We start from the raw sequence: 11,807 nt of genomic DNA, 5'->3' as shown, positions 1-11,807 counted from the left end.
TTTTGTTTGTACTAATTTTATATTACAAGATATGTAGCAATTCGTACAAACATAATCAATGAGAGAATCTGTCGTTAAAATTAAGTTGTGGGACACCCAGTATATATGCACTAGCCGAACACATAACAAGCACAGCATCCACCGGTTAGTCCCTCCGGAGTGCGTACAGCCACCCATTCATGCATACGGCCATTCATATGTCGGCCCGGCTCACCTTGAAAGCTTTTTATCATCGATCGATGTATCTGTGCGATGCACGCACAGGCACACGCATTTACACGCGTGCGTGCATTCACGTATGCTTGAAAAAAAAAAAAAAAATTACTCACGTTGTTCGCGAAGGCGTTTATTGTCACATCGAAAATTCGCTGATCCTTTTTGCGCCTGTTTAAAAAATCTTTCTTTGTTTGCGTTTAACATATATAAAAGTTGGATTTATTAAGAAAATATGCGGTACCGTTCTTATACTCTAAAACAGAAAAATATATTCGGCGAAAAAAAATCATACGGAATCAAGATTTTCATATTTTGTCAGTTTTACAATTGCATTGTTGCTACCAATTGCAAAAAGCGAAAGGGGAGGAGGGAACAGAGCGCTCATTGCTTCGTCGTCATCGTTGTTCGTTCGTTGTCGGGAGAGTCAGACACAATCGACACAATGTGCCTGCAAGTTTCCTAATACGGGCACAGGCGCGATGCATGCCGAAAAAAAGAGGAATTTTGGCAAGCACGAGGAGAAGCCTGAGAAGAAACGGGAAGGATGTGCGTTAGATTCGATACAATTTAATAGCCGCATACGGCAGGATTGATTGTAATCGAAATTTATGGGAAAAGATAATTATATCACCCGCAAATGTACTTAATATCTCAATACAATTTGAATCCGCGAGATTCGTATCGAATTTTCGTTTCTTTTTTGCTCTCTCGCGCGCCTACGCGCTCTATCTTCTCTTACCACGTGACTGCAAGTTTCCTAATATAGTCTCAGCATATGCTTCGATGAAAAAAGACGATGTTCACCACCGAGCGTCCGGCAAACTGGTTGCCATCTCGTATCCGGAAAAGACAGGCGAACTACGTGTGTAATGCTAAAATCACGAAACACTGACGATCTTTGGATGAGAAGACGCTATAATAATCTTGACGAAGGCAAATTTACTGAAATCATTGGTATACGTTGCGGTCTCTATCAAAAATTGATCATTTTAGCATTCAGGAGAAAAATATATAATAACTTCAGAAAAATGAGCTTTATATTTAAGGATGAGATAATTTTCTCAAATATATTGTGTGTCACATAATTTCTATTAACACTTTAACGTATAGATATAGATTTCATCTAATTTCTCACCGTGATTCAAAACTAAAAGTATCGCAATTTGATACTTTTTATAATAAAATTGCGAACTCTGTTATGCTCTGCTCTTTATTAGTCCCTTTGTTAACGCAAGAATTATTTTTTCGCAGAAAGAAGAAATTGTTAGTAATTAAAAAACTAAGATTGACAGAGGGATATCAAGTTTTTCCTTATCAATTGGCAATTCTTTTCATGTAAGAGATTAAATTGCATTTGCTATTTGCTACAAAGCACGAGGTGAGTAAACAGGATCGAGTGGTCCCCGTCGTTTCTACATATATATAGGAGCCACTTAAAGCGAAGGAAGACGGGTTCGCGGTGGTCTACGGACAGGTTCGTTCGCGAAAAACTTCAATTTGTCTCGCGCGAGCCTGTATCGCGTCAGGATCTGCTTGCGTCGGATAATCCTTGCGCGGACTAAACTTGTACCCGTCGAGAATTATATATTTCACGAAACAGTCACTAAAACAACTAAAATTGGCGCTTAATTCCTTTCGTATAGGAGCCATACAATTAATACGAGCGATTACACAATTGATATAATTAACGGCATTCCTGATCGTTCGTTGCCTTCCGTCTGACCGCAGGTAGAGCGGTTCTTTCATCAGACGTGCAATTTCGCGCAAGAACGACTTCATGAATGAACCGCGACGCGATCCCGGTAAGATCTCCTTCGGACGAAGTCTGGACAATGCAGATGAAATACCCGATTGTTTCTAAGCAGCCCGTAACCGTTTCAATTTCAATGTTAGAGATAAAAAAGAAACGCCACTGGAAATCAATATTCTCGGTGAGAATTCTAATGAAAAGAAAACCGAAGTGCAGTCGTTTATGGACAAATAATTAATTAAACTAGAAATCCATGGCATTTTAATGTGCACATACAGGTACTAAAATGCATATAATGTATATTTCGAAACCCCACCGAATATTCTTGTTATCCCAGAGTCCTCGACCAATTCAAGATCAATTTTTTTCAAAAATTTGTTTCCTAGGTAGGTAATATAAAACTTTTGATGTATTAAACCTCAAAGAAGAAAATAGAAACCAAAATTATATATTGTATATAGCATGTATATATTCAATCGACTTAAAGAAAATGGCTATAAAAATCTGTTTGGAATATTGTTGCTAAAAATTCTAAATTAAGTTAAACAAATACAATTAAAAAAAGCATTGGGCTATTTCAAATTTTTGTATATTCTATATATACACATACACCTAAGTTAAAAGAAATAGAAAATTAAGTTTCTAATTTTTAAGTGTTCAGCCTTCAGACTCAAACATGTCCACAATTTATCGCATCAACATCTATATTACAATTGCAACTCGATGTTAAGAGATAAAACGTGGACATGAAATATCCCAAATATTCCAAAGCTCAATAGACATTTAAACAGAAAATTTGAATTTTGAAAACGTCGAGTATTAATCCAATATCGTGAATCTGATCGTTCTCGATACGTTTCATTGTATTGCGCTCGGCACCAGCTGGTCCAGGTTTCTTGTTCACCGCCAACAGCTGCGACGAAGACGAAAAATCTGATTTGGACAAGAGTAAGAACCAGCGAGCAAAAGAGCGGCGCATTGGACGGAAGGATAAAAGATAAAAGAGAGGAAAGAGAGATCGCGAGCGTGGAGTGGACGAGCGGCTGACCGGATGTTAGACGCAAGAAACGCATAACTATCTCATGAACATCTTTTCTCGTTCCATCAATCTGTTTGTCAGTCTTTTAAACAGTTTTTGAAAGTTTGAAACTGCAGTCTTTCAGATTTAAACTAATCGAAATATTGCTTATTGCAACAAAAGATTGAAATAATTTACACAAAAGTTTAACCAACAATAGATTTAAAGCAGTAAAGCTTAATGAAAATCAAATCTTGTTTAATTAAAATATTTAACGAAGCGATCAAGACCTCATGGCAACAATGTATAAATGTCTTAAATGTCTCTGAAATAATTATATTTTATTGTTCCTGCGATACAATTTCTGCATTTTTTAGTTTTAAATTTTTGAGATAAAATCTTTTAAATAAAAAGTGAATTCTCTACCAAATTTAAATACGTATTATTCATAGTAGTTTTTATACTCTTGTTGCATTCTTATTTTATTAGATATTCTATTCTTTTTATACCTTCTAGGCCAGTCATATTAGACATCAAACCTTCCAATTACTCTTTTCAGGTTGCAACCACCATGAATCGCTTTGATTTAAGGTGCTGTAAGTGGGATTAATTTTGCTTTGCATAATTAATGCACATTAAAAAGTTATTAACAATATTATCAACAAAAAACGCGATTTTTCTTATTTTTTATCAAATATCTCGAAAAATAAGCAAGATAGGGTAACTAACTATACGTACCTTTTTTGTAGAACGTAAAATTATCTACAATAATGATCTGAGCAACATTTATCGTCAAGTCAGTCGTTTAGCTTGCACACGCCGTCAAAGTCCGAGACTCGGATCTCGAAAACCCTAGATTTCATCGTTTTTTTGATGTTGCGTCGATGATTTTTTTCAGTCATTTAAAATAGAATTAAAAATTCCCAAAAAATCACACATCATCTGAGAACTACAAAAAATACTTTTCAGGGTGTAACCGATTTTTTAGACCCTTTTTCTTTAGTTTGTAGCTATGTAAGCAAAAAATTTTGATTTTTTGGACTACTCTTAGTTTTTCGCTGTTTTCAGACCTTAGAATTTATTTGAGATAAATTTTATTGTATGCATCTTGTTGTGGACAAAATTTGCAACAAAAAAGGACTTTTGTATTTTCTTCGTACGACGAACGCTGATTTTGTTATTGACACGCAAAGTTATCTAATATTGCGCATAGGTCGGATAACGCTTGTTTTACACTAAAATAATTATTTTTTATTAAAATTTACGTAATTTTTCGCATTATTATTGAACCATATTGCAACCTGAAAAGAGTAATTGGAAGGTTACCCCCCTAAATTAGTCTAATATGACTGGCCTATTCTCTCTCTTTTTTATTGCAGCTTTGTGGTCAGATGTCATCGAATTTAAATATAGTCAGATATTCAAATTTAGATATTTTTTATACCAAATCCAAATCCACGTCCATTCTTAGACTTCTCTCTGCCTTCTACCTGAAGAACCTGAACTTATATATTCATCTGAAGATAAGGTAGGACTCGTTAAGCAAAGTATAAATTACAAGATTTGGTCAGAGAGAAACCTGAGAGAGGCCATTCCGATCCCGGCCTTTTTCGTGGGACCATATCGAAAGCCCCATGTATACACTACCGCCAGTACATCCATTTTCGGAATTGGTACTACGTATAGCCACTGCCGATAAAACATCATTTTGGTGCGCGTCCGGTAGTGTCGGAAAGAGAAGAAGTATAATAATTATAAGATAACATTGTGCTGTCTGGGAAGCGTGAAGGTGAAAAAAGAGAAAAAGTGAGAGATGAGGGAGAGAAGGGCTATTAGAGATATATATATATATATTTAACATATAATATAAATATATAAAATAAGTTAATATTTATCGATACATGTAAGATATAAATATTAAACTGATCCTCAACCAATTTTACAATTGAGAATATTTATATCTTACATGTATCGATAAATATTAACTTATTTTACATATTTATATTATATATAAAATATTAATATAAATATTTTTAATATTTATATTTTTTATATTTGTAATATTTATATTAATATAATATATATATATATATATATATATATTAATATATAAATATATAATATTTAATATAAATATTAAACTGATCCTCAACCAATTTTATAATTGAAAATATTTATACCTTACATATATCGATAAATATTATTAACAATACATATATTAACTTATTTTATATATTTATATTATATGTTAAATATATATATCTCTAAAATAACTCTTCTCTCCCTCATCTCTCACTTTTTCTCTTTTTTCACCTTCACGCTTCCCAGACAGCACAAATATGTCCCGCTTTTGGACATGTGTGTTGTCTAGGTTATTTCAAATAAAAAATATGTATCTATTGTCAATTTAAAAATCCGAATACGAGACAATAGGCCGTTATAAAAAATTTTGTAAGCAAAATGAATAATATTTGAAGAACAAGCAACGGAGAACGTTTTATAATTTTTAAGTATCTTGACAACGACGGTTTATTGTCTTTTAATTATGATATGCGCGATCACCGCGCTGCAAAAACGATCGCGACGAAATTTTTACAAACGATACAATTTAATGTTAATTTTCTATAAAGTAAAGATTAGGAGGAATAAAAAAGCATGCATACAAATAAGTTTAAAATATTTGTAAACGTAACGAACTACGTGTGTTTTTGAACGAAAAACGGAATTGTATTTGTGGATGCATATTTCAGCTTATTCGCACTCTCGATATTCATACGCATTTCGAAGCAAAAGCTTGCTCCCGCCTCGTTCGCAATCGCGACAAGCAAAGTGCAAAACATCAAACGCGTGATCGTTCTCTTCAATAACTTAATTAAACTTGAAAATGTTTAGAGAAATCTGTATTAGGTATTTCTTTTAAAATATTTTTGATAATTTTCAGCTGCAAGTTCCAAAAAAAATAACGAAAATGTCTTAAACAAGAAGAGGCACGAGAACTGCGCTTGTTTGTATATTTTTAAATTTTTATGCGTTTAAGTTTAGGTAAAGGTAAAGGTAACCAAACGGCCGGCCCCGAGAATCGCTAGATTTCGCTGCAAGATTGTATTTGAATCGTCAACGGTTGTGCGAGATGCGGTATTACGCAAACAACTTCTATATAAACGCTAAGAAGAGTTGCGGAATAAATATACGCGGTTACGAGATACATACATATATCATTGATGGATCTATACGAATTAACGATAAGTTTATTCTGACATATATGTGTCTAACGTGTTTATGTGTACATGAGAAAATACGCTGTATCGAATAAATGAGCTGAATAATCTCCAAACTGTTTTTTTCCCCAACAATTAACGGCTTTGCTAATTAAATTTTGTGGATTGGCCTGATGAAATATTTAGCAATCAATGACAAGTCACGATAGAAAAAAAGTTACTCACCGACCGATGCGCAACGGGCGGAGTTAGTCAGCCACGTAGCTCCGATGATTCTGTAACACAAAAATGAAAGATTCATATTAAATAGACGCTCAAAATAATCAATGTTTCAAAAAATAATTTTTACACACACGTCGTCTTTTAATTAGATTTACTAATATATAATTTACTTATTTCCTGAGAAAAACCTTTATAAGAATAAACTTTTATAAACTTTTAAATAAAATTTCGGTTTCTCAAATTATTTCTTGCTTATCCGAGATAAATCTACGCGAATAAATAGAAAAAAACTATTAATTTTAAAAATAAGAAATAACACTTACCCCAAGGATTCTGTTTGTAGAGATTTGGGTACGTTCCTCAGAAAAAAAAACGTTTTGTAAACCCTACGGGGATAGACAATAAACCAATACAATACAATATACACTTACCCCAATAGTAGAGGAGCCCAGAGGGCTAAATGGCGATTTACTCGAGCGTCGTAGGAACCTATTGGATTTTGAAGATTAGATGGTAGAAAGAAAAAATGTTATATAATGTACACTCTTTCACCGGTGGGGGAAGCGTCTACAGGTTTTCAAAAATGTAAAAAAAAAAAATAGTCACATGAAAATACTCGAGCGCGTCAGATATTGATAGTGTATATGCCCCACGTGTCTCTGATATTGGAGGTATGTTAATCTGCCGGTTTGCATGATGAGAGTGACTGTACGGAACGGTTAAAAACGGGAAAAAAAATTTATTCGAGCGCGTCAGATATTCGGAGGGGATGTTAAGTGAACCCGAAAGAAGCTCCCATTCAAAAGACTGACGATTCAGACATGACGCAAGCTCATGGCGGCTTCTTGATAATGCAAAAAAAAATCGCTATTTTGAAATACTCGACCGCGTCAGATTATTATACAGGTGATTCAGCTTGATGTCCTAGTCGCGCTGACCCATAATCTGACGATTATTTGGAGGAATTTTCTTAATCTGACAAATTAAAAAAGAAATTTTTTAATTAAAAAAAAAAATTTTTTTTTAAATTACTAAGTGTGACAAGTAAAATGCATGGAAAATAGAATGCAAATAAAAAAAATCTATTTCTTTTAATTATAATATATAGGTACAGAAAAAAATAGTAAAATAAAAAAAAAACTTTAAAAATATTTTTTTAAATCTTCATCTTCATCTTCTTCTTTCGTGGAATTATCGTCGTACTGCAAGTCTGGTTCGATTTGTTCATCAATTTCATCTTCAGCTTGCATATCTGTAACAAGAAATCGTTATAATACTTAATATTTTATTTATTTCTGAAAAGCGTGTTATCAAAGTTTTGAAAAGAAAATATACCTGAATCTGGAGTATCTCCTAGAATATCAGGTGTTGACTACATCGTCGTACGCTTCTAGTAATTGATTACCAACGAACCAAGTCATTTCCAATTTGCCTTTTACATCAGTCCATCCGTAATCTGTTGGTGACATGTCGATGCTGTTTGGATTATGTGCATTCCTCCACAAGCATGCAATATATCTTGTTCGTAATAATTGCTGCAGTAACTCCGATTGACATGGTGGCAAGCAACAAGCATCGTAATTACGAACATTCAACAAGAAAGGCTGTGATGTATCTGATACCTTGTATGTCGTATTGAAGATTTCAATTCTAGCTCTGTTGACATCATCTAATTTTTTTAAGCCATACAAGTGGCAGATAAAAGATTGTATGATGTTAAAAGATTCATTTATATTATAATCTTTAGATCCCAAATCTGCAAATTCTTTTTAAAAAATTTCGGAATTCATATTAGAATATCTAGAGGTTTTTTCTTGCCTCGTCTATAAAGTGCCGGGTTGAAATCACATCCTGTTAGCGCATGAAGAGCTGGTAGCGCTCACGAAACTATTGGGCCTAGCTTAATAAAGAGTGCGGAAACGTCGATATATCGGCGTGCATTACTTACTTCGAGATCCATCCATATTTTCACTGATGCTTGAAGATGTTCCATATTGGCCAACATGATAACAACAATATCTGTATCAGAAGTTCTGATTGTAACAGTGGAATCTTCTTTTAGCTGACATGCAAGAAATACTGTTTTTGTATCCGCTTCTTCGTGATCAGGACATGACAGTTCATGATCGATGGTTCGCATTACTTTATTATTGGTAACTGAATATACGTAACACAAATCATGACTCAGATATATTGTTTTGTTACCGATAATCGTAGCCATTTCCTGATCAGCCCAATGATCGATAAAAAACTTGACAAGAGCTTCTTTAAACTTGATGTTTTTCAATTCTTTCGCAAAATCTGCTGTTCTCCTTTGTTGAGGGCCGGAGATGTAGAAATTCTTGTCATCCACATTACTTCGAAGAGTGTGCTCATAATCTTTGATAGAAGGTGTGAAGTAGCGATCAAATACAATGGCTACTCGACTTGCTGAGTTATTAACAAGACATTGCAAAATCTTCTTTGAAACATCCCAAAAACTGCGGCGCGGCATTTCTTTGAAAGTAGGTAAAAAGAAGAAGCCATCTACAATTACAAAATCTACATTAGATGGCAGTAGTTCCATTTCTTCAATTTTTTTTCCAACTCTTTAATCAGTGCCGATTTAACAGTCTTGTTAAGAGAACCATCTATATGGCACAGTGATAGCGGAACTGGAGTTATTGGAGAAAACAGAGTATCTTTTTTCAAGATCTATATTTGTGTCTAGCGATAAAGCCAATAACCAACCAAACAAATCCCGCTGCAATTTAACTTCATGTACTTTCTGGCCAATTTTCATTTTCTTTTTCTTCTTCAAACTTGCAAAAGTTAGCACCGAATTTTTTTTTATGGTTGGTGAAATCTATCTGAGTTTATATTACATTCCGTTATGAATTGATCTCGCAGAAATATTCCGGCTGACACTGCGTTCAACAAGCTATTTGCTATTTCTGGAGTGGTAGCCTGCCCAGTTGAAATATTGTACAGTTGATTTTTATCTATTGAAAAAGAGAATGGGTTGATGGTCTGTTGGATACTGTCCAAGAAAGCTTCAATTTGTTTACAATGTTTTTTTATTCGATCAGAGTGTAGGTCAGCGGCGATGTCTTAGTGGCTCCTGTTAACGAGCCTGTCCTGTACGAGTTAACACATGTGATATTATTCGCGTTCTGGCCCCATGATTTCTTGCCCAACGTTGTCTAGCGGCGATGGAGTTTGTCAGATTAACGATTCCAGTGAATCGACGTGCTGCATCACCATTTATCGTCTGCTCTAACGTTAAATCTACCGGAATCCGCAAAAAAGGTTTAACCGTTCTTCTAATACCAAACGAGCCCTTAGCAATTTCGGCTCGGAGGCCCGGATGTGTCTTGTCTACGTGTTGCAGTTGATTTATATAGTATACCAGCCATCGACTGTAGTTTTGCTGGTTGTAGTAGAAAAATAAATTGACGATTTTTTCAAGTGCATTCAAGTATAAATCTAAATCTCCTACTCTAATACTTTTAATAAATATGTGATAAAGATTTATAAAATCGATATAGATCGTGTAAAATTGCGTCGTTTTTCCGTGCTTGCCTTCCAAATAAGTGTCTGCTGATGTATATTGATCATAAGATTGAATTAGATGTTGTGTTTCTGTATGCTGTACTTGTGGAGAAATATCTTTATGCTGCATAAATGTGGTAAGATATTCTAATACTGATTCTTGGATAGTCAAATGTTTGTTTTCCAAAAATGATTTAAAGTGTAATTGCTGCAGTACTAATGCTATTTGAGAATGTAACCGTTTGCACTTGTTATAATTTTTTCCGGCAATAAAACCTGCAATTGAACCGTTAGCAATTAGGTTACAATCGGACATAATATAGCATACTCCACATTCATCAATGAAGGTGCCAACTGCTTTGAAAAAAGCCATCTCGATATGAAAGGCCCCCAAGTGAATAAAAATGTTGTCAAATTTCGGGGATTCTTGAGCTTGAATACAATAACTTATTCGAGCGATAGCTAGATCATACGTGATCTAGATGTATATAGAGTTTGACATTCACTTGCAACAGCTTGACTCAATTCTAGAGTTTTTAAAACAGTCGAATTATTGGTGGGAGAATCGTTTATTGGTGTAAGATAAGAAACTTTTTGGACTGGTGAATCGTCAATCAAAATCTTACTATGATATCCTACCCACATTGGAACTTCTGATATTCTATGCATATGCAACAACATCCACGCAACATCCAATTGTTTTGACATCATCAAACTGTCTGGAGTTTGATTGAGTTCGGAGATGTCTAGCTGATTCCAGGTTGTAATTTTTAATTTTTTTGTAAATGGATGCATGTCGAAAGTTATTTCATTGAAGGATCGACGTTTTTGCTTTCTCTTTGTAGTGATCATAGATGATTCCGAAAAATTGCCATGTACAGTCTCATTGGTAGTTGAATTTTCATTTTCACAGACATTTAAAGATACTACAGACATCGTATCTTCATTCTGAATAACATCTTGATAAATTATCCCCACCGTGTCGTGTAGAGTGTCTTTACCATTCAGTGTTTCAACAAAGCGATCGAAATTGTCAAAAGCTACTCCAGTATTCAAATCCGGGCGACGTAAAATATCTTCAGGACACACGTATGTACTGTTTGCCGTCGAAAATGTCATTTCAGTCTCTAACTCTTCCAATGTAGTATAAGAGCAACAGTGTCCATATTTGGACAGTATATTGATGATTTTCTTGCTGTTACACAAGTTCTTCACTGCCAAACCCAGAGTAATATGTTTTGATATTTTAATTTTGTGGCTGGAAGCAGCGTAGATCAGATCTTGTCTAAGGAAAAAAATTGCAAGTTCTTTATTCAATTTTTTTTTCACGTTCTTTTTTTGATCGATGAGAAACATCACCCCAAATTAATGTTTCTAAGAAGCATGTTTCTAAGAAGCTCTGGCACGTAAATCGCACTCTCCTGTAATCAAATCTTCAGCAGTACAGTTTTCAGCCAATTTTTTTCGGGTGAAGTTAAGAATTTCTTCTCGGAGTTGTATTGCAACTGAACGAATTGTTTCTTTCATTGCCATTGTTTTGAACAAATCTTTGTAGTTTAAAATACAGGCGGAAAATGGAGTAAGAAACTTTTTCTTTTCAGAAATGTATGTAACTCTAAACATAACAGCTATATTTCTATTATTATTATTGTCTTAATATCTGTATATGTGTGGTAATATTACTATATATTTTAATAAGTTTGCGACAAATTTTATTATTAAGCATATTTGGATATTTGCATAGTATTAAAATATAATGCTGTATTAATAACATAACTTTGTTTTTTCATTAGATACTATTTAGTTGTAAAAATATGCTGTGCAAGAAAATAACTATGTTAGATACATGATA

At 34.0% G+C, this 11,807-nt stretch overlaps 1 protein-coding gene across 2 annotated transcripts; it reads right to left on the bottom strand.

Moving 5' to 3' along the window:
• Positions 1–6,713: 6,713 nt before the first annotated feature.
• Positions 6,714–11,569, bottom strand: LOC143899055 (uncharacterized). Of its 2 annotated transcripts, none has more exons than XM_077409007.1 (3): positions 8,373–11,569; positions 7,760–7,880; positions 6,714–7,676 (listed from the first exon to the last, which is right to left on the bottom strand). In XM_077409007.1, exons 1-2 carry the CDS (start codon positions 8,988–8,990, stop codon positions 7,860–7,862), a joined length of 639 nt encoding a protein of 212 aa, XP_077265133.1. In that variant the 5' UTR covers positions 8,991–11,569; the 3' UTR covers positions 6,714–7,676; positions 7,760–7,859. The 2 variants fall into 2 exon arrangements, with proteins under 2 accessions (XP_077265133.1, XP_077265135.1); XM_077409009.1 differs by having other exon boundaries at positions 7,760–8,189; positions 8,373–11,568.
• Positions 11,570–11,807: the final 238 nt, after the last annotated feature.

Source organism: Temnothorax americanus, unplaced genomic scaffold (genome assembly GCF_048541705.1).
Source record: "Temnothorax americanus isolate GAGA-0224 unplaced genomic scaffold, ASM4854170v1 Scaffold25, whole genome shotgun sequence".
NCBI classification, from domain to species: Eukaryota; Metazoa; Arthropoda; class Insecta; order Hymenoptera; family Formicidae; genus Temnothorax; species Temnothorax americanus.
The sequence above is the reverse complement of the archived record's forward strand: the minus strand, read 5'-3'. Positions and strand labels throughout refer to the sequence as shown.